Source organism: Rana temporaria, chromosome 1, assembly GCF_905171775.1.
Source record: "Rana temporaria chromosome 1, aRanTem1.1, whole genome shotgun sequence".
Lineage (NCBI taxonomy): Eukaryota > Metazoa > Chordata > Amphibia > Anura > Ranidae > Rana > Rana temporaria.
The window spans coordinates 156,211,372-156,236,065 of record NC_053489.1 but is presented as its reverse complement, the minus strand read 5'-3'; the positions used below and the strand labels follow the sequence as shown (position 1 = coordinate 156,236,065).

Below are 24,694 nucleotides of genomic sequence, written 5' to 3'. Positions count from 1 at the left end.
ACATTCCAAAAGATTGTGATAAAAACAAGAAAGTTGAGCAGGATCGTGTCACAAAAAATACCCGTTTTATAGTTATTAATCTTCAAAGCGAATAAAAATATTATAACAACGTGGTCACTGAATATGACCAGATGAGCCCCGGGGAGAGTAAGCGACTAACAATGCTGAACCTGGGAGGGGGCGTAACCCTGTGGATAAGGACAATTAGAGGTGTTCTTAATTCATTTAATTTGTGTTAAGTATTTTATTTTATTTTATATCTTTATTAGAACCGCACACTTTAAAAAGGTATAGAATATACGCAGATATTATGAATGTGTCAAAATACTAACATAATTATATGTCCTACTTGATGGTGGAGAGATTAGCTGTTATTTAAAGATAGATATGACTCACTATGAAGTTGATATCAGCTGGGAAGTGATAAATATAGGTCATTATTTATAATTCCGTATGCATGTGAATATAATGGTTAATGGACATGTTACATATCTGAGAAATGTCAACAACCACGAAAAATGCCGACCAAGTCGCAGCAGCGCCGTCAGCCCGAAAAAGTATGGCAAAATTGTTGGTATGACAAACCATCATGTGGCAAAAAATGTAGATAATTATGAAGTTTTAAATCATTAAATGCAAAGTTTGAGTGGGACTATTGCATGGACTCCAAAATAAATAAATATCATATCAAATAGATCACTGAAGGCTGTCACATAATAGGGGTATGTAAACTTACAAGATATATACATATCCACCAGATTGCCTATGCATGACTCAGCAATCAGAAATTACTGACTAGACAGGGTAAGGCAACCACTAGTTTTATCGATTATAAGTGTGCCATGTATATCAGCCCCCAGCGCCAGCAGGACTGGAAGCACTGAAAGTGGTTTAAGATGATCACAGACATGAATTTGAATGGACTGTTGGTGGATGTCAGCATGTCCAACACAAGGCCTGCTTATAGTTATATCCCTCCAATCACAGGCACAGCCAACTGATATTAGCTACGCCTGGGATCTGGAGGGAGGAACAGGGATGAAACGTCATCGGCTTCCTGAGCCAAGCGTGCACACCCCTATCCCTACCGTACATGCGCAACATCCGCGCAGTGGAATGACGGCATGCACCCATGACACAATAGCGAACAGCACATGCGTGCCGGAGTATCAATATGTCGGCTGAACGAAAAAAGATCGTCTGAACTGCCTGCCAAGTAAAGCCGCCACAGATAACTATAAGATAAAACGATGTATTGAGGAATATCTAAAAAATGTAAAAGTATAGGGAATATGTGCGAATATTATCGCCGCCCCGTAGTGGTAAAAATTGAGAATTAAAGCTAAGGCCCGTACAGACGACCGAATATGTTTGCTGAAACTGGTCCACGGACCAGTTTCAGCAGACATGTTCGGTCGTCTGTACAGCCGAGCGGACAGGATTCCAGCGTACATTTGCCCGCCAGACCGTTTTCGAGCGGGCAAATGTTTCTAAACATGTTTAGAAACATGCCCGCTGGAATCCTGTCCGTCGGACATGTTCGGTCGTCTGTACAGACTTACCGTACATGTCCGAGCGGCCGCCATCCCTCGCATGCGTCGAATGACTTTGACGCATGCGTGGAAGCATTGAACTGCCAGGGCCGCGCACGTCGCCGCGTCATCGTCGCGGCGACGGCGCGGCCTCGTCACCGCGTATCGTGTACGCGCGGATTTCTGTATGATGGTGTGTACAGCCATCATACAGAAATCTCCGGGCGGGCATGTGCGCTGAAAACAGTCCGGCGGACCGTTTTCATCGTACATGTTTGCCCATCTGTACGGGGCCTTAGAGACAGGATCAACACTCAAAACATTCATTCTGTAAACAGCATCATGTAAATATATACAATGTAGTTACATAGTTACATAGTTAGTCAGGTTGAAAAAAGACACAAGTCCATCCAGTTCAACCACAAAAAATAAAAAAAACAAAATAAAAAACACAGTAAAATCCTATACACCCAACTCCATACCCACAGTTGATCCAGAGGAAGGCAAAAAACCCCAGCAGAGCATGATCCAATTTGCTACATCAGGGGAAAAAATTCCTTCCTGATCCCCCGAGAGGCAATCGGATTTACCCTGGATCAACTTTACCTACAAATCTTAGTACTCAGTTATATTCTGTACATTTAGGAAAGAATCCAGGCCTTTCTTAAAGCAATCTACTGAGCTGGCCAGAACCACCTCTGGAGGGAGTCTGTTCCACATTTTCACAGCTCTTACTGTGAAAAAACCTTTCCGTATTTGGAGGTGAAATCTCTTTTCCTCTAGACGTAAAGAGTGCCCCCTTGTCCTCAGTGTTGACCGTAAAGTGAATAACTCAACACCAAGTTCACTGTATGGACCTCTTATATATTTGTACATGTTGATCATATCCCCCCTTATTCTCCTCTTCTCAAGAGTGAATAAATTTAGTTCTTCTAATCTTTCCTCATAGCTGAGCTCCTCCATGCCTCTTATCAGTTTGGTTGCCCTTCTCTGCACTTTCTCCAGTTCTCCGATGTCCTTTTTGAGAACTGGTGCCCAAAACTGAACTGCATATTCCAGATGAGGTCTTACTAATGATTTGTACAGGGGCAAAATTATATCTCTGTCTCTGGAGTCCATACCTCTCTTAATACAAGAAAGGACTTTGCTCGCTTTGGAAACCGCAGCTTGGCATTGCATGTTATTATTGAGCTTATGATCAACTAAAACCCCTAGATCCTTCTCCACTACAGATCCCCCCAGTTGTACTCCCCCTAGTATGTATGATGCATGCATATTCTTAGCCCCCAAGTGCATAACTTTACATTTATCTACATTAAACCTCATCTGCCACTTAGTCGCCCAATTAGACAGAGCATTGAGGTCGGCTTGTAAATTGGAGACATCCTGCAAGGACGTTATTCCACTGCATAGCCATCTGTAGACATCTTCGGCATGAGGAAATCAAATGTAAGACAAGAATATCAAACATCTACACTAGTTAGATAATGTCCTCACATTGGAATTGATAGTCAATCAAGTGTGGGACATATTTATTGGATATCAAACAACTACCCTAATTAAATAATTTCCTCACATTGACATCAGTAAACAATGAATGTGTTAGATTACAGATAGGGATTATGGGAAGATGTCTGCATAAGTTGACCAATTATGCACTTCCAGAACAGAAGATGTCTAATGCCTCGTACACATGGTCATACTTTTGACCTTGCAAAAGTCCGCCGTGAGTCCGTCGGAAAGAAAGAGAACAAGTTCTCTATCTAAGGTCCTTTGGACTTCCGACAAAAAAAGTCTGATGAAGGCTACACACGGCCGGTGTCAGGAAAGGTTCCACTCGCTGGTTATACCATCTGATATCTGGCGTGCAGTACTGATGTCCACCAGCAGGTGTCTCCTGGCAGTTTGGAACTGTCAGGAGAGTCTTTCCCTGCTGGTGTTGTGTGATCTTTGGGCCGTAGTACTGGCATCCACCAGCAGGTGGATCCTGACAAGATGGAGCAGATATCTCCTGCTGCAATTAGGTATCACCTGAACCTGATAGCAGGTAATGGAATAAAGACCCTGCAAGATCATCACACCTTGCCTTGGCTTTGTCTTGTGCCCTGATTTGAACCTGTTACCTGACTCTGAACCTGACTCCGATCCTGATCCCTAACCCATTTGCACCTGTTCCTATCAGTCCTGTATCCCTTCCCTGCTATCTGATCCCTTGCAGCCTCTCCCTGTCCATTGCTCCTTGTCCCCCATTTGCTGATCTCCCGTTATGACCCTGGCATGCTAGACTACGATTCCGGTATTCCCGGTTGTTGTGCACTGTGTATTATTGGAGGTGGTTGTGTTTCATATTATTCACATTTTCATTAATAAATTATTTACTTTCTTCACCTATATACGTTTGGTTCACTTGTGCAGTCCACACAGTTCTGATCACATCTGATTCATGACAGAAAGCCAAGGCCATCCCTGATCAGAAGTGGCTGCACAAAGGAACCATATTGGTTCCGTTGGCTTGTTGAAATGAACCCTAACGTAATTCCCTATTATGCTCTGCTGGCATCTAAATATGATGACTATCTACTCCAGACACTAAAAGAGTGGACCCGTGACCAGCTGCTTGAGATCATTCGTTTGGCCCACTCCCACCAGGTGGACCAAGGCTGTGTTTTTGTTTGGAGAGGTGCAGCCTTTGATCCAAATATGTGCTGAGCTAGCCCTGTCCTGTGTTCCAGGGACCTGTGATGATTTTTCTCCCCCTTTCAGTGCTGATCAGGTGGAATCTCTGGTGTGGCTGCTAGAGGATGATCCCGGCAAAAGCTTGTGGAATGTATTCAGTCAGTACAGACCCTTGTCAGACAGGCAGCATGTGATTCATTCTTTGTCCAACCAATACTCTCTGCATGGTCTGATATGTTACAATCAATCCCAGCCAACCCACAGCAAACCACTTCTACCATCAGACACCTACCTGTTCAAAAGTCTGTTCTCCCATCACCCATGGCAACCCCAGTCACAGCTCAGTATACACAGCAAACCACTTCTACCATCAGACACCTACCTGTTCAAAAGTCTGTTTTCCCATCACCCATGGCAACCCCAGTCGCAGCTCAGTATACACTGCTTTCCACCAGATACCAATAGCCAGTCTCTGCTCCCTGTACCTATCCTGCATACAACCCACCTGTCTCTTCTCAGCTGCCTACAAACCCACAAAAAAACACCTCCAACTACTGTTACCTCTTCTCTGCCATATCCCAATCCTCCTTTCCAGTCTATTGCACCCTTTACCTACAGAACTTCTGTGGCTAAGCCCAAGAAAAGACGAAAGTTTTTTCCAACCAAGACGATCCTGCCAGTAACCCAACCTGCCTCCACACCAAACAACCTTCTCCAGCCCGACGTTCCAGTGCCAGCCACCCAGCCTGACGTCCCAGTGCCAGCCACCCAGCCTGACGTCCCAGTGCCAGCCACCCAGCCTGACGTCCCAGTGCCAGCCACCCAGCCTGACGTCCCAGTGCCAGCCACCCAGCCTGACGTCCCAGTGCCAACCACCCAGCCTGATGTCCCAGTGCCGGCCACCCAGCCTGACGTCCCAGTGCCAGCCACCCAGCCTGATGTCCCAGTGCCGGCGACCCAGCCTGACGTTCCAGTGCCGGCGTCCCAGCCTGAGGTTCTAGTGCCGGCGTCCCAGCCTGAGGTTCCAGTGCCGGCGACCCAGCCTGACGTTCCAGTGCCTGACATCCCAGTGCCAGCTACCCAGCCTGATGTTCCAGTTCCAGCTACCCAGCCTTACGTTCCACTGTCTGAAGTTCCTGTGCCAGTTTGCCAGCCTGAAGTTTCTGTGCCAGTTTGCCAGCCTGAAGTTCCTGTGCCAGTTTGCCAGCCTGATGTCTCGATGCCTACCTTCCAGCCTGATGTCTCGGTGCCCACCTTCCAGCCTGATGTCTCGGTGCCCACCTTCCAGCCTGATGTCTCGGTGCCCACCTTCCAGCCTGATGTCTCGGTGCCCACCTTCCAGCCTGATGTCTCGGTGCCCGCCTTCCAGCCTGATGTCTCGGTACCTGCCTTCCAGCCTGATGTCTCGGTACCTGCCTTCCAGCCTGATGTCTCGGTGCCTACCTTCCAGCCTGATGTCTCGGTGCCTACCTGTAACGCCGTCAGCGTTACTCCTTCCACATGGAGCGCAGACTTGTCACTTATGACAGTTGCGCTCCATTCAGATACACGTCCGCGTCACTTCCGGTGCGCGGACGTCTGCGCTCCACGTTGGAACGCGGAAGTGCGTTCCAACGTGCGGCGCTCAGCTCAGCCACTGCCCGGGCTATTTAAACTCCCGGGAATGGCGGCAGGGTGTTCGGATATTCCTGTTGGACCCTGCCGCCACCTGGGAACCCAGAACGAGCTACAGAGTCCCTGTAGCACCTCTCTTCACAGCGCACCTGTTCAGAGACCCAAGACATCACTACCTTCTGCTGGAGATTCACCACCATTTGCTCACTACAGGCTAGATACCACCATCACCTGTGCGGACTTTCCTGATACAGACCACCTCCTAAACCGCAAGTATATCTAAACCACATTACTGCTGTATAAGGTACCATCAACACCTGTGCGGACTTTCCTGGTACAGACCACCTCCTAAACCGCAAGTATATGTAATACCAGCTTGTTGCTAATAGTGATTGCTAGTATATGCCTGAACTATATCCTAGACTCTATACTTATTACTATATACTAGCACCAGATACAGCAGAGTACTTCATACTATTCATATGTGTGTGCTGAGATACTACAATACCAGTAATTTCTACTACCTTTATTTGATGCAAATACCTAAATTAGACTTACGCTTATAGTATCTGGGTTGTGTCTATCAATTAAGCTTAAGAGGAATTAAGCTACTACTTTTATGTGTTACCTTCATTAGAGGATATGATGATAATACCCCAAACTCTTATTGTTCAGTGAGAGTGAAGTGGTGGTTGATTTCTGATAAGCCTCTACACCTGCGGTCTAAACATTAAGTAGAGTCTTATCATTTTCAGGGTCATAACATAATATCCGAACCCAAAAAGATAAAGGATATATTTACATATATCTTTTAAATGGATCCAGCTGACCTTGCAAATCATTTAGTTGCACTCTCTCAAAGAGTTGATAATCTTACTAACAACATGAATGAGTTACGTATGCAGAATGATGCTTTAAGAGATCAAAATTTGGCACAAGCCAGGCAAAGACCTGAACCAAAGGCCTGTTCACCGGAACCATTTTTTGGAGATAGAAAAAATTACAGACAATTTATTAGTTCATGTCGACTGATGTTTGAACTACAGCCACGTACTTATCATTCTGATAGGATAAAGATCCTTACATTAATTTCTTTTCTTAGAGGTGAGCCCAGGGTATGGGCTGACACCTATGTAGAAGAACACGGAGATCTCCTAGGAGATTTTGACACATTTCTTGATGAAATGTCTTTGTTATACGAAGATCCCAACAAACAGTTAACAGCTGAGAATTCAATCAGGAGTCTTAGACAGGGAAGGCGTCCTGTTGAAGATTTTATTTCAGAATTCAAATGTTGGTGCAGAGAAACTCAATGGTCTGATATTTCTCTCAGAAACCAGTTCCGTTTGGGTTTATCTGAAGCTATGAAGGATGAGCTAGCTCGTGTTGACCTACCCACTACTTTGGAAGATCTTATGCACCTCTCAGTCACTATTGATCGTCGCCTTCGCGAAAGAAAGACCGAACGTGCCACTACCTATTCTGTCACTCCCTTCAGGAGATCTAGATCACCTCCCAAAGATTCTCCAATGGATCTTAGTGTTATTAAAGGACCTTTAACCTCTGCAGAGAAACAGCGTCGCAGAGCTAACAATCTTTGCCTATATTGTTCTGCTCCTGACCACATCGTTTCCACCTGCCCTCTTCTTAAGAAGAATTCAGAAGGTAATTTCTCCCACATTAATAAATTAAATTCACCCGGAACCATATCTAATCATTATATTTTTGTTCCTCTCACCCTACAGTGGGATCAAGGAAAGATTTCCATTGAAGCAATGGTCGACAGCGGGGCATGTGGCAACTTCATTAACTCAAATGTTGTAAAAGCAAATAAAATTCCCAGTGTGTTAAAGCAGATTCCAGTGTCACTCACATTTATTGATGGTTCTAACTCTTCTTTCGGTCCAGTTACATCTCAGACAGTTCCTTTAATAGTTTCTTGTGCCAATGGCCACACAGAGACTCTCAATTTTGATATTATTTCATCTCCAGTTTTCCCTATAGTTTTAGGTCTACCATGGTTGCATCTTCATCAGCCTACTATTCTTTGGCCCACAAGATCTCTTTCTTTACAGTCTACTTATTGTACAGAATTTTGTCATCCTCCATGTATCATCTCCTTCTCAGAGATTCATCCTACTAATTTACCAGATTACTTACAAGATTTTGCTGATGTGTTCAGTAAGACTAACGCGGAGAAACTCCCTCCACATAGGATTTACGATTGTCCTATTGACTTAATTCCTGACAGTCCTATCCCTACCGCTCGGATCTACCCCCTTTCACAACCAGAGCTTATACACCTAAAAGTTTACTTGGATGAGAACCTTAAAAAAGGATTTATAAGGCCCTCCACTTCTTCTGCCAGTGCAGCTCTATTTTTTGTAAAAAATAAGGATGGATCACTTCGACCGATAATAGATTATCGATCCCTCAATAACATCACAATAAAGAATAGATATCCATTACCACTCATTCCAGAACTTATTGAAAGGTTACAAACAGCTAAGATTTACACAAAGCTAGACCTCAGAGGTGCTTATAATCTCATAAGGATTCGCTCTGGAGATGAGTGGAAAACTGCTTTTAAAACTCGATACGGGCTTTTCGAGTACTGTGTAATGCCTTTCGGCTTATGTAATGCCCCAGCAACTTTTCAGTGGTTTATTAACGATATTTTTCATGATCTGCTTGACATTTGTGTTGTTATCTACTTAGATGACATATTAATTTATTCTGATACTCTCGAGGAACATCACAAACATGTGCGTTGGATTCTGGAGAGACTCAGAATTCACTCTCTATATGCAAAACTTGAGAAGTGCGTCTTCAGTCAGACTACTATCTCCTTTCTTGGTTATCAAATCACTCCAGATGGAGTTCAGATGGACCATACTAAAGTGGATTGCATTTTGTCTTGGCCTTCTCCCCAGTCCAGAAAGGCCCTTCAGAGATTCCTTGGATTTTCTAATTATTATAGAAAATTCATTAAAAATTTCTCATCAATTGTCAGACCACTTACTAGTCTAACCAGTTCTAAGATACCTTTCATTTGGTCCAAGGAAGCACAGAAATCCTTTGAAACACTTAAGCTTAGTTACTCTTCAGCTCCCATTCTCCAACTTCCCAATCCAATGTTTCATTTTACGTTGGAAGTTGATGCTTCACATTTTGCCTTGGGTGCTGTACTTTCCCAACGACCCACATTATCACACCCACTACATCCTGTTGCCTTTTATTCCAGAACTTTATCACCAGCTGAAAAGAACTATCCGATTGGAGAAAAGGAACTGTTAGCAATAAAGGACGCTCTCGCAAACTGGAGACACCTTCTGGAGGGTTCTACACACCCTATCACTATCCTCACTGACCATCGTAATTTACAGCATCTCAAAACTTGTAAAACTCTTTCTGCCCGTCAAGTCAGATGGAGTTTATTTTTTGATCGTTTTGATTTTGTCATCTCATACCTCCCTGGTACTCAAAATATCAAAGCAGATTCTCTATCTCGTATGAATGAAGATCAATCCATGGACATTCCACCACTTTCCATTATTCCTTCCAACCGAATTATTGGAACAACTTTGACATTCGATAAATTGCTCATTCAAACTCTTTCTAAAGATAAATCTCAACTCCCTAAAGGTCTACAACAGCAGTCTAATGGACTATTTACTTTCAACGACAAGATCTACGTTCCACCAAGTTTACAACTCACACTATTAAAACAACTCCACGATGCCCCACTTGCAGGTCATCCTGGTATTAGTAAAACCATTCTTTTACTGAAGAGAAGTTATTGGTGGCCCCATATGACAAAGACTGTTCATGACTATGTGAGTTCTTGCCACACTTGTGCAATTAACAAACATTCGAGGAAACCACCCTATGGGTTATTAACCTCCATCCCAATACCTGACAGACCTTGGGATGTTATATCCATGGATTTCATAGTAGACCTTCCTAGATCAAATGGATTTAACACCATCATGGTCACTGTTGACATATTAACCAAGATGGCCCATTTTGTACCTTTGAAAAAGTTACCTACTTCTCAAGAAACAGCAAGGGCTTTTGTATCTAATATTCTTAAATTGCATGGCCTTCCATCCCAAATCATTTCGGATCGTGGGTCACAGTTTATTTCCAAGTTTTGGAGAGCCCTTTGCCAAACCTTACAAATAGATCATCGTAGATCTACTGCTTATCATCCCCAAACAAATGGGCAAACGGAACGTGTTAACCAAACTCTTGAGCAATATTTGCGCTGTTATTGCACCCATCTTCAAGATGACTGGGTTGACTTACTTCCACATGCAGAGTTTGCATATAACAATGCTTCCAATTCATCTTCTCAGTTTTCACCCTTTTACGCAAATTATGGGTTTCATCCTAATAGTTTACCTTCTACTTTTTCTCCAAGTAATGTTCCGGCTGTTGAGAATTTCTTATCAACCATAAAAAACACTCTAAACACTCTTCGTTCTAATCTAAAGACTGCTCAAATTAGACAAAAGAAATATTACGACTCTCATAGAACAATATCACCTCCATACAAGATTGGAGATTTGGTATGGTTATCCACTCGGAATTTGCGACTTAATATTCCTTCAAAGAAACTTGGTCGTCAATATACAGGACCTTTCCCAATTTCTCATGTAATAAATAAAAATGCTGTTAGATTACTTCTACCTCCAGATTGGAAGATTCATCCATCTTTCCATGTTTCACTAATCAAGCCTTATAAATCTAACCCCTTTCCAAATAGAGATCCACAACCTCCTCCTCCAATTCAAGTTTTTGGTGAAACTGAATATCAGGTAGAGAAGATTCTTGATTCTAGGAAAAGAGGATCCTCTATTCAATATTTGATTCGTTGGAAAGGCTATTCTCCCACAGATGATTCCTGGGAATGTTCTTCAAATATTCATGCTCCTCGGCTCATTAAGCAGTTTCATCATAAATATCCTGATAAACCATGTCTCACTGGGCGCTCCGGAGGTGCCCCCTTGAGGAGGGGGGTATGTAACGCCGTCAGCGTTACTCCTTCCACATGGAGCGCAGACTTGTCACTTATGACAGTTGCGCTCCATTCAGATACACGTCCGCGTCACTTCCGGTGCGCGGACGTCTGCGCTCCACGTTGGAACGCGGAAGTGCGTTCCAACGTGCGGCGCTCAGCTCAGCCACTGCCCGGGCTATTTAAACTCCCGGGAATGGCGGCAGGGTGTTCGGATATTCCTGTTGGACCCTGCCGCCACCTGGGAACCCAGAACGAGCTACAGAGTCCCTGTAGCACCTCTCTTCACAGCGCACCTGTTCAGAGACCCAAGACATCACTACCTTCTGCTGGAGATTCACCACCATTTGCTCACTACAGGCTAGATACCACCATCACCTGTGCGGACTTTCCTGATACAGACCACCTCCTAAACCGCAAGTATATCTAAACCACATTACTGCTGTATAAGGTACCATCAACACCTGTGCGGACTTTCCTGGTACAGACCACCTCCTAAACCGCAAGTATATGTAATACCAGCTTGTTGCTAATAGTGATTGCTAGTATATGCCTGAACTATATCCTAGACTCTATACTTATTACTATATACTAGCACCAGATACAGCAGAGTACTTCATACTATTCATATGTGTGTGCTGAGATACTACAATACCAGTAATTTCTACTACCTTTATTTGATGCAAATACCTAAATTAGACTTACGCTTATAGTATCTGGGTTGTGTCTATCAATTAAGCTTAAGAGGAATTAAGCTACTACTTTTATGTGTTACCTTCATTAGAGGATATGATGATAATACCCCAAACTCTTATTGTTCAGTGAGAGTGAAGTGGTGGTTGATTTCTGATAAGCCTCTACACCTGCGGTCTAAACATTAAGTAGAGTCTTATCATTTTCAGGGTCATAACACTACCTTCCAGCCTGATGTCTCGGTGCCTACCTTCCAGCCTGATGTCTCGGTGCCTATCTTCCAGCCTGATGTCTTGGTGCCTACCTTCCAGCCTGATGTCTTGGTGCCTACCTTCCAGCCTGATGTCTCAGTACCTGTCTTCCAAACTGATGTCTCGGTACCTGCTTTCCAGCCTGATGTCCTGGTGTCTGCCTTCCAGCCCGAGGTGCCAGTGTTCCAGCCCGAGGTGCCAGTTTTCCAGCCCGGGGTGCCAGCATTCCAGTCTGAAGAGCCAGTGCCAGCATTCCAGCCTGCTGCCCAGCCTTATGACCCGGAGCCTGCTGCCCAGCCCGATGACCCGGAGCCTGCTGCCCAGCCCGATGACCCAGAGCCTGCTGCCCAGCTCGTTGACCCGGAGCCTGCTGCCCAGCTCGATGAGCTTCTGTCTGCTGCCCAGCTCGATGACCTGGAGCCTGCTGCCCAGCTCGATGAGCTTCTGTCTGCTGCCCAGCTCGATGACCTGGAGCCTGCTGCCCAACTTGATGACCCGGAGCCTGCTGCCCAGCTCGATGAGTTCCTGTCTGCTGCCCAGCTTGATGTGTCTGTACCCACTGCTCAGCTCGAGCTGCACCTTGCCCAACTTAAAGCCATGGATCTTCCTCACGTGACTCTGTCTGCTGCTTGGCTTGATATTATGGACCTTCCCCAGCAAAGGCTAGTTGGAGCGTCCGGAGGTCGCTCCTTTGAGGGGGGGGGGTACTGTCAGGAAATATTCCACTCACTGGTGATACCATCTGATATCTGGCGTGCAGTACTGATGTCCACCAGCAGGTGTCTCCTGGCAGTTTGGAACTGTCGGGAGAGCCTTTCCCTGCTGGTGTTATGTGATCTTTGGGCCGCAGTACAGGTGTCCACCAGCGGGTGGATCCTCACAAGATGGAGCAGATATCTCCTGCTGCAATTAGGTATCACCTGAACCTGATAATGGTATAAAGACCCTGCAATCTCATCACACCTTGCCTTGGCTTTGTCTTGTGCCCTGATTTGAACCTGTTATCTGAACCTGACTCCGAACCTGACTCTGATCCTGATCCCTAACCCATTTGCACCTGTTCCTGTCAGTCCTGTATCCCTGGATCCCTGCCCTGCTATCCGATCCCTTCCAGCCTCTCCCTGTCCATTGCTCCTTGTCCCCCATTTGCTGACCTCCCGTTATGACCCTGGCATGCTAGACTACGATTCCGGTATTCCCTTTGGCTATATTTATTTGTCTGATTATTGTTATTTTTGGGTCTTGTCTTATATTGGCTGTTGTGCACTGTGTATTATTGGAGGTGGTTGTGTTTTATATTCACATTTTCATTAATAAATTATTTAATTTCTTCACCTATATACGTTTGGTTCACTTGTGCAGTGCACACAGTTCTGATCACATCTGATTTATGACAGCCGAACTTTCCGAGAAAAAAAGCCTGTCTGACTATTTTCTCGGAAAGTCCAACTGTGTGTACGAGGCATTATAGTGCATTTGCTCTTCCATTTTATTTCTCCATACCTCTGGATGAAAAGTCTTCAAAAACGGGATTAAAACAAACAACCTCATTGAGGCCGGGAGGTAGGATAGCTTTAAGGGTGTGTATCCAACGCAGCTCCGTTTGGAGGAGGGTTTTATTCCAATCCCCTCCTTTGGAGCTGGGGTGGACACGATCCAAGATAAGAAATGTTATCTTGGGAAACCTGCCACCATGCACTATTTGAGTGTGACGGCCCAAGGGCAATTCTGGATTGTTGGTTCGCATGCTTCTTATATGCCTATAGGCACCTTTCCAGAACTCCAATTTGGTTTTGCCTATATACTGTAGAAACAGCTGCAATCGCAGCAAAGCATATAACTAACATCATTGGTTTTTCAGTTAGCAAAATGTCTGGGACTAAATATTTGGCCATTAGGGAGAACAGGGTTTCTGGTAGTGTGCATATATTTACAATAATTGCAGGCACTGCACATATATGTGCCTTTGTATTTACATGGGCCTTACCTTTGTACTCGCTGGTGAACAGCCTGTCCCTGATAGATTTTGCCATTTCAAATGTAAAAAGGGGATGATCGGGGACAAACTGTCCAAGTATAGAGTCTGATGACAACATATGCCAATATTTGTTGACAATGTTGTTAACTTTGGCTTGTTGGTTTGTATATCTTTTAATATTACGAACATGATTAATATAATTTTTAGGCTTCTGTGTATATAAAAGTACTTTTCTGTCCTGTCACAGAACTCGTTTATAGGCTCTTTTAAGAGAGGCATGGGAATAGCCCCTCTGTAGGAGCCTGGATTTAACATTTTTTATTGTCAGAACAATTGTGCCTTGTCAGTAGATACTGGGCCAGATTCAGGAAGCTATTGCGCCCGCGCAACCATAGGTTGCGCGGCGCAATAGCTGTTTTGCTCCCGCGTAGCGAATGCCCCTGATTCAGGAACATCGCTACGCGGACTGCAGCCTAGGATATGACAGACATAAGCCTCCTTATGCCTTCATATCTCAGGCTGCATTCTTGCGTTGGCCGCTAGGGGGCGCGGCCATTGTGATCGGCGTATAGTATGCAAATTGCATACTACCACCGATTCACAAAAGTTGCACGGGCCCTGCGCACGCAAGGTACGGAGTTTCCGTACGGCGACTTTAGCTCAAGGTTGCTCCTGCTGTAGCAGGGGCAGCCAATGCTAAAGTATAGCCGCCCTTCCCGCTCGTGAAATTTAAATTTCACGTCGTTTACGTAAGTGAATCGTGAATGGCGCTGGACGCCATTCACGTTCACTTAGAAGCAAATGACGTCCTTGCGACGTCATTTGCCGCAATGCACGTCGGGAAAGTTTCCCGACGGAGCATGCGCTGTTAGCTCGGCGCGGGAGCGCGCCTAATTTAAATGATTCCCGCCCCCGGCGGGATCATTTACATTAGGCGCCCTTACGCCGGGCTATTTAGCATATCGTCCACGCAATTTACGGAGCTACTGCTCCGTGAATCGCGGGCATTTCAAAATATTTGCGTGGGCGCAGAGCAAAAATCGTTGCCCTGTGCCCACGCAAATATTGCGTGGATCTACCTGAATCTGGCCCATTGGCTATAAGGTATGGACTTCACTAAAGTTTGAGGGTGAAAGCTTGATGCATGTAATATACTATTGCCTGCCATCGGTTTTCCATAAAGGTTACTGCCTTGGTTCCCTACGTTATGTCTAATGCCCTGTACACACGATCGGTCCATCCAATGAAAAAGTGTCAGAACGCGGCGACGTAAAACACAACAAAGTGCTGAAAAGTTCAATGCTTCCAAGCATGCGTCGACTTGATTCTGAGCATGCGTGGATTTTTAACCGATGGACGTGCCTACAGACGATCGTTTTTTTCTATAGGTTTTTTATCCATCAGATAATTTTAAAACAAGTTCCTAATTTTTTAACCGATGGATAAATAACCGATGGGGCCCACACACGATCGGTTTAGCCTGATGAAAACGGTCCATCAGACCGTTCTCATCGGTTTGACCGATCGTGTGTACGCGGCATTACAGACAGAAAAGCACGAAATTAGCTAAAGGGTGACATCATCCGAATAGAACTTCCCCTTTATAGTGCCGTCGTACGTGTTGTACGTCACCGCGCTTTGCTAGAGCATTTTTTTAAAACGACCGTGTGTGGGCAACGTCGTTTGCATAGTTTTTTTCATACCGAAAAATGATCGTGTGTACGCAGCATTACTTCTTGTAGTAAAACCATCATCAGACAAACCGATCATGTGTACGCGACATAAAGACCTCAACATCCAAAAATTATATACGTTCCCTGTCAGAGCTCATAGTGAAATTAAAATTAAAATTGCAGCACTGTCTAGAGACAATGAATAAAAATTCGTTTAATTAAAATTTCACCATGAGGGATGGGAGCGTGCATGCTAGGCTCAGGAAGCCGATGGTGTTTCATCCCTGTTCCTCCCTCCAGATCCCAGGCTCAGCTGATATCAATTGGCTGTGCCTGTGATTGGAGGAAGATAACTATAATAAGCAGGATGCCAGGATGTGTCTCCATACAGCCGTTTGCTCCATTCAAATTCATGTCTGTGATTGTCTTTAACCACTTTCAGTGCTTCCAGTCCTGCTTGTGCTGTGGCCTGATATACTGTATAGATTGCGGGCCATCGACGTGTATCCAACCCCACGCTGAAGAAACTATCGATGCTTCCCACTGAAACCAACGCCTGTGGAAGGGAATTACACATCCTTACCGCTTACAGTAAAGAACCCTCTACGCAGTTTAGGGTTAAACCTATTTTCTTCTAATTTTATTCAGTGGCCACATGTCTTATTAAATGTCCTTTTGTGGAAAAGTGTTATCCCTATTGTGGGTTCACCAGTTTGGTATTTGTAAATTGAAATCATATCCCCTCTCAAGTGTCTCTTTTCCAGAGAGAATAAGTTCAGTGTTCGTAACCTTTCTTTATAACTAATATCCTCCAGTCCCTTTATTAGCTTTGTTGCCCTTTTATGTACTCGCTCCATTTCAAGCACATCCTTCCTGGGGACTGGTGCCCAGAACTGGACAGCAAACTCCAGGTGAGGCCGGACCAGAGTCTTGTAGAGTGGGAGAATTATCGCTTTATCTCTTGAGCTAATCCCCTTTTTAATGCATGACAATATTCTGTTTGCTTTGTTAGCAGCAGTTTGCATGCCATTGCTCAGCCTATCAACTACTAGGACCCCCAGGTCCTTTTCCATCCTTGATTCCCCCAGAGGTTCTCCCCCCAGTGAGTAGATTGCATTCATATTTTTTCCACCCAAATGCATTAATAATTTTTTTTCCACATTAAGCCTCATTTGCCATGTAGTTTCCCACCCCATTTATTTGTTCAGATCTTCTTGCAAAGTTTCCACATACTGCGGATAAGTTATTGCCCTGCTTAGCTTAGTATCGTCCGCAAATACAGAGATTGAACTGTTTACCCCATCCTCCAGGTCGTTTATGAACAAATTAAATAGGATTGGTCCCAGGACAGAATCCTGGGGCACCCCACTTTTTACCCCTGATCATTCCGAGTACTCCCCATTTATTAACTCCTTCCTTGTAGCCAATTTTCAATCCATGTACTCACCCTTTGATCCATGCCAACAGACCTTATTTTGTACAGTAAACGTTTATGGGGAACAGTGTCAAATGCTTTTGCAAAATCCAGATACACTACGTCTACGGGCCTTCCTTTATCTAGATGGCGACTCACCTCATCATAGAAGGTTAATAACATTCCCCAATATTTCACCATTTAGGTTTTATGGCAGATGACTCCCCTAGCGTGACATCATGCATGTGTACAGCATAGGCTGCTGATGCCTGTGTGCAAAACAGCAACGTTTAATAAAAAAGGGCAGCATGGTATCCATTATGTCCTGCTTGTGCTTCTACTGAATGTGTGTTTTAACATCATGTTTAAATCTTGTAAGTCTTTACTTTCTACATTCTCCTGATGAATTGGACCCTTGGTACATAAAACATATTGAGAACTCACTGTTGTATGAAGTATATTCACTCCCTGGTCATCTCTCGCCTCCCTCCTCATTGGCTTACCTCGGCATACTCTATCCCCCCTTCAGTCCATCATGAATGCTGCTGCCAGACTCATCCACCTTACCAACTGCTCTGTCTCTGCTACTCCTCTCTGTCAATCCCTCCACTGGCTTCCACTCGCCCAACAAATTAAATTCAAAATACTAACAACTACCTACAAAGCCATCCACAACTCTGCCCCCAGCTACATCACTAACCTAGTCTCTAAATACCAACCCAATCGTTCTCTTTGTTCTTCTCAAGACCTCCAGCTCTCTAGCTCTCTCATCACCTCCTCCCATGCTCGTTTCCAAGACTTTTCCAGAGCCTCTAAAAGCCTATGAAACTCCTTACCCCAATCTGTCTGTCTATCTCCTTCTCTATTAGCTTTTAGAGGATCTCTGAAAACCCTCCTCTTCAGAGAAGCCTATCCTACCCACACCTAACAACTGTATTTTCATTTTGTCCATCTGATCATCCCCCCACAGCTACTACCCTTTGTTTCTCTTAACCCTCCCTTCTAGACTGTAAGCTCTAACGAGCAGGGCCCTCTGATCCTTCCTGTATTGAATTGTATTGTAACTGTACTGCCTTCCCTGATGTTGTAAAGCGCTGCGCAAACTGTTGGCACTATATAAATCATAATAAGAATAGTAAACCTGCGCTTATAAATGATAAATTAAGGTAGCTGCCCCCCTAGATACACTCCCCCAAATGAGGTATGTAAAGTATGAAAAAAGTAAAAAGAAAGGGGTGATGGCGCTACCTACCCTATATACAACACAGGTAAGTGTTAGGGTCGACCTCTGCAAAGAGGTCTAATAAAGACAAAGGGGTAGATTCAGGAAGCTGAATCTCCAGATACGCTGCCGTAATTTCAAATCTGCGCCGGCGTATCGTTACACCGATTCTCAAAGGCAGATACGCTAAAAAAATAGGCTTCCTCCGCCGACGTAACTTGAATGCGGCGGCGTAGAATTGTGTGCAATATTACGTTGGCCGCTAGGGCCGCTTCCGTTGTTTTCGGCGTAGAATATGCAAATTACCTAGATACGCCGATTCACAAACGTACGTACGGCCGGCGCAATTTATTTACGTAATTTACGTTAGGCTTTTTCGGCGTAAGGTTGTTCCTGCTATTAGGTGGCGCAGCCAATGTTAAGTATGGACGTCGTTCCCGCTTCGAAATTTGAATTTATTACGTTGTTTGCGTAAGTCGTTCGCGAATAGGGCTGGACGTAATTTACGTTCACGTCGGAAGCAATGACAATTTGCGTCGGAATTTAGAGCATGCGCACTGGTATTTTTTCACGAACGGCGCATGCGCCGTTCGTAAAAAATTTAAAATACGCGGGGTCAACCTAATTTAGATAAAACATGCCCCCCTCAACATCATTTGAATAACGCACGCTTACGCCGGCCCCATTTACACTACGCCGCCGTAAGTTAGGAGGCAAGTGCTTTGTGATTACAGCACTTGCCTTTCAAACTTACGGCGGCGCAGCGTAAATACGATACATTGCGCCGCCGTAACAAGGGGCGCAGCTACCTGAATCCAGCCCACAATGTGTCTAATGTGCAAAAAGGGGTAAAGCCAAAATGCCTATATTAATCCCAATTGTTACTCAAAATGTGTGAATAAAAAATCTACACAATCCCTGTGGGATCTATAAGTGGGATTGTGTAAATCCTCACATAAAAAATGTAATTCCAAATAGTGTAAAAAAACATCAAAAAATATATATATGATATTATAAAAAAAAATATATATATAGAGAGTGAAAAAGTATTATAGGTAGATTCAGGTAGATTGCCTTGAACTTGCGGCGGCGTAGCTTAGCGTGTTTAGGCTACGCCGCCGTAAGTTAGCTAGGCAAGTACATGATTCACAATGTACTTGCCTGCTAAGTTACGGCGACGTAGCCTAAAGCGGGCGGGCGTAAGGGCACCTAATTCAAATGTGTGTAAGGGGGCGTGTTTTATGTTAATGGGGCTTGACCTTACGTTTTTCTTGAACTGCGCATGCGCCGGGCGCCTACATTTCCCAGTGTGCATTGCGGCTAAGTACGCCGCACGGGCATATTGATTTCTACGTGGACGTAAGCGACGTAAATCCCTATTCACGGACGACTTACGCAAACGACGTAAAAAAATTCGAATTTCGACGCGGGAATGGCGGCCATACTTAACATTACTATTCCAACTAGGGCCTAGCTCTAACTTTACGCGGCCTATCTCTAACGTAAACGGCGTAAAAGTACTGCGTCGGCCAGGCGTACGTTCGTGAATCGGCGTATCTGCTAATTTACATATACTACGCCGACCGCAATGGAAGCGCCACCTAGCGGCCAGCAGAAATATTGCAACCTAAGATAGGACGGCACAAGCCGTCGTATCTTAGATATGTTGAAGTGTATCTCTGACAATACAACACTTAAACATAAGTCGGCGTAGATTCTGAGTTAGGTCGGCTTATCTACTGATAAGCCTGCCTAACTCTTTGTGAATCTACCTATAAGTGTACAAATCCACACAGATGATCGATAAATAATCAAATAATCAATAAATGATGGTAAACACAACCATCCACAACCAATATGGTACAGGTGTAAGTATATATATCGGACGTAATTGTATATAAATGAAAAATATATAGCGAATTAAGTGCCAGAGTCCATCCCAAAGTATTAGCTAATAAATAGAAATGATCAAAGTTCCATGAATCCAGCCGGGAATGGGAGTGCAGGCTCTTATAGTGAGGAAGGTGCTTCTATGTCACAGGTGGTGGGTACGCAAGTGGTTCCGGTGCTCCCCCTCAAGGGTCCCCACTCACCAGCTCCTACTCCCCCTCCGGGGGTGTATCGCATATAGTGCAGACTTCCCAAGGTTGCTCTCTCCCAGCTAGTTCCCTTCTCCATCCAGATGGAGGGCCTCCAATGTGATGTAATAATCCTCAGAAGAAAAAAAAAGAAAAAGCGCCTTCCATGTTGTAGTAAAAAATTGTTTTATTTGGCCCAACACTGCTGATTAAACCAGCGTTATTGACAACAATGGCCAGCAATAATATAACAAAAGTAAAAAAAATATAAAAACTGCTATACAATAGCTAATAAAAACACGCTGCCGAGTGTTCTATGTGCGCCAATGCTGGGAACCGCGGCTTGCGATCCGCCTGCGTTCCAGCTGGTGTAGAACCCGGACGTAGCGTCACTGCGTAACTCTGCCTTACGCGTTTCGTAATCAAACCTCTTTTGAAGCGGGGTTACGCACTGACCACCGACATCCTATAAAGGAGAATCACTGCTACAGGCACGCCCCCTCCCTTGGGATTCGTCAATTCGTATAGCTTGTGTACATCCCGTCCCCTGCTATCTGATATCGCTGTGGGGAAAAGGCTGATTTGTTATCCCAGGGGACATACTTATACTGGCTGCAGCGGTGATCACCTACACGATGTAACCAGGTCATCGGAAGCTAACTGGTCCATCATTATGCACTTTACTAAACCACAATATACATTGTTAACCCAGTTACAAATATAGTTAATAGATTTGTGCAGATATAAAAAAAATAAGGGGGGAACGGATTATACAGGAGGATGGTGAAACTACATGACAAAAATCCTCATTATTATTGAAAAAAAATATATGATAATATGCCAAAAACAAATATAATAAATGGTAAGACTATGGTAAGACTATGGCACAACTGCAAACCTACCAAGACATGGTCATCCACCTAAACTGACAGGCCTGAACGAAGAGAGCATTCATCAGAGAAGCAGCCAAGAGGCCAATGTTAACTCTAGAGGAGCTGCAGAGATCCACAGCTAAGATGGGAGAATCACACATGACAACAAATACTCATGCAAAAATCTTGCCTTTTTGGAAGAGTGGCAAGAAGAAAGCCATTGTTAAAAGAAAACCATAAGAAGTCCTGTTTGCAGTTTGCAGAAGCCCTGTGTAAGGGACACAGCAAACATGTGGAAGAAGGTGCTCTTGTCAGATGAGACCAAAATTTTACTTTTTGGTCTAAAAGCAAAACGCTATGTGTGGTAGAAAACGACCACTGCACATCACCCTGAACACGCAATCCCCACTGTGAAACATGGTGGAGGCAGCATCATGTTGTGAAGATGCTTTTCTTCAGCAGGTACAGGGAAGCTGGTCAGAGTAGATGGGAAGATGGATAGCAGAGCTGCACGATTAATCATTTAAAGATCGCAATCTCGATTCACCCCCCCCCAGCGATCTCCAGGCTGGATTAGCTTGATTTTTGCATCTCCCCTGTCTGAACCACGGAACCAGCGTGGAACGCAAATGGCGCCGATATCGGAACTGACGTCAGGCGGAAGAAAGCGTGACTGAGTGGTAAAGTGACTGAATATAAAGATGTCTGAAGAGGAAAGCAGATGGAGCGGTCCCGGCGGAGGAGAGCGACCAGCTTCTTATCAGACCTCTGTATGTCCGACATAGTGTGCACTGGCTGTACCCCTCTATACTGTGCTCTTTACCCCTCTATACTGTGCTCGGTTCACTGACTGTACCTCCAATACAGTGCTCTATACCCCTCTATATGTTTATACATTGAACAAAATCAACACAATGCTCGGGGCTGGTTATTATAATGGGCGATGCTTTTCTCAAAGGGGCTGATGTAATGCATCCGCCAATTTGAGAAAAGCATCCGCCCTTTGCTGTATTAAATTATAAACCAGCCCCGAGCATCGGAAGATAGCGGCGTGTTGATTGCGCATGCGCCATCTACAGCTTATTTTTCTTTTTTAAATAAACCATTTTAAAGAATTGAGAGAGATCTTTGTTCTAAGAAAAATAATCACGGTTCTCATTTTTCCCAGAATCTAATGGATAGAGACAAATACAGGGCAATCTTGGAAGAAAAATTAGAGTCTGCAAAAGACTTGATACTGGGGCAGAGGTTTGCCTTCCAGCAGGACAGCGATCCTAAACATACAGCCAGAGCTACAATGGAATGGTTTAGTTCAAAGCATATTTATGTGTTAGAATGACCCAGTCCAGACCTAAATCCAATTGAGAATCTGTGACAAGACTTGAAATTTGCTGTTCACAGACTCTCTCCATCCAATCTGACAAAGCTTGAGCTATTTTTCAAAGAAGAATGGGCAAAAATTGTCACTCTCTAGATGCGCAAAGCTGGTAGAGACATCCCCAAAAAGACTTGCAGCTGTAATTGCAGCGCAAGGTGATATACACACCACACTATTCACATATTTATTTGTAAAAGGTTTGGAAAACCATTTATAATTTTCCTTCCACTTCACAATTATGTGCCACTCTGTGTTGGTCTATAACAGGGGTCTCCAAACTGCGGCCCTTTGCTAGCCTTTATCTGGCCCTCAGGGCTTTATTCCTCCCACTGATATGTGGCACTATTTTTCCCGCTGACTCCAACAAGGGGGCACTTTTTCTTCCACTGATACCAATGATGAGATACAATTACTCCTACTAATAGGGGCACTACTCCTTAACCTACTGATCGCAAACTATGAGGCCATATTTATTCTCACCAATGCTGGGCCCGGGCTTTTTCTGCCCCTGCTGGCCACAATCCGGCCCTCCTAAAGGCTGAAGAACAATAAACTGGACCTTTGAAAAGTTTGGAGACCCCTGGACTATAACCTACAATCCCAATGAAATATATTTACATTTTTGGTTGTAACATGACAAAATGTGGAAAATTTCAACGGGTATGAATACTTTTTCAAGACACTGTAATAATACTATACAAAATAAAAGAGCTAGGAATCGAAATTAAAATACAGTTTCCTAAATGACTCTAATCTCTGCCAGCATTCTGTACAACAGCTTTCAATTCAGTAACTGATTTGTGCCCTCATCTTTTATAGTGAGGAAGCTGGCTTATTCAAAAGCTTCCCTTTTTGGCTGGTCATAGTTCAAAGGCCATGACATGCATTATTGTTAAAAAAAAAATCTCCTGGGCAAATCTGCACATAAATCCTCAGGGACAGCAAATTTCAAACTTGCAAGACCCATCTGAAACCCTTGGTAGTGGTGAACCAGATCATCATCCTTAATTACAGTTTAGAAATTGTATACACCTAATTAAAACAACTTGTAGCGTTGTGGAATTTGCATGCATATTGAACTTTGTTAGAGAGATTAGGAAAATAATTTTAGATTTTAAGCTACAAGATGCTTATATAAGAATAACATAGTGACTATTATGTAATCTTACTAGTTAACTATAATGTACATTTGATCACAAGCTTCGGCGTACACGTACATTTAATTTAAAAACTCAAACAAGACATTCAAATAGAAAATAACCAATCCAAAGCAGCTAGTTTATCATGAATAAAAGTCCTATTTTAATTAGCATAGTCATTCAGCAGTTTCACTTGCTAGTGCTTGTAGTTTGATCTATTGACGTATCACAGGCTTAAATAATATTGTTTCTATTAGACTCTGCTAAGAGCTTCAGGGTCAGAATGCTTATAATCAATAAAACATTACTCACTTTATGAAGACTGATCCAATGCTGTCTGTAGGACTCAGAGGAGAGCTATCGCTTGAGCTTGGAATATTTGCTAGAGTGTCATCTAAGAATACAGAATCTTCCATTTTGTTCATGTTTTTTTTTATGTATAAAAACACCAGCAATGGCACTTGACGAGTACGTATAAAAACACCAGAGAAAGCAGTTAATGAGGTTAAAAGCTGAGAGTATGCTGCAGTGAGGAATGTCGTGAAGCAGTAACTTTTACAGCCCCGGAAACAGTATATGCTACTGGCTTGAATACAAGTCAGTCCAGTTTCTGTACATGTTAATGAGTAACTTGTAAGTATTGCAGATGATACAGATTTCATTTGAGGTCATCATTCTTAAAGCACAGACAAGCTGCCAAGGCACAGTTTGTGCTGATGTTGATAGCAGTATTGTACTGGTACATGTTTTGGTATTTTACAGAAAAATTCACTTGGGCTGTTTGTACAATGTCACCCAAACAAACTAATCGAGGAGATATGGTTATTGATTTAAATTTTGTGCCAGCTTTTATTCCTAACTAAATGTTTGGTTAATAGTTTTCCTTTTATATTTTCCTTTTTTTTCTAAGATAGATTGTATAGAATTTAAAAAAACTCTACATGTGCCTTATATTTCACTTCCTTTATTTAATAGCATCATGGACCCCTGGGCAAAATAATGCTCTGGGGCCCCAACAATGGAGTCAGTGCAGGTAAACACACATTAAAGAGGGGGTTCACCCTATACATTTTTTTTTCTAGCATTAAATTAAGCATAGTAGCGCGATCTACAGTATGCCTTTATTTATTTTTTTTGCCCGTACTCACTGTTTA

The 24,694-nt window shown here is 43.8% G+C and overlaps 1 protein-coding gene across 1 annotated transcript in view; it reads right to left on the bottom strand.

The window, feature by feature from the left end:
* Nucleotides 1–24,089, bottom strand: part of GRAMD2B (GRAM domain containing 2B) — a 205,011-nt gene extending 180,922 nt beyond the window's left edge. The window contains exon 1 of the mRNA XM_040344560.1: nucleotides 23,853–24,089. Coding sequence (XP_040200494.1) covers nucleotides 23,853–23,965 — 113 coding nt within the window. The 5' untranslated portion in view covers nucleotides 23,966–24,089. The remainder of the gene's footprint in view (nucleotides 1–23,852) is intronic.
* Between the last annotated feature and the right edge of the window lie 605 nt (nucleotides 24,090–24,694).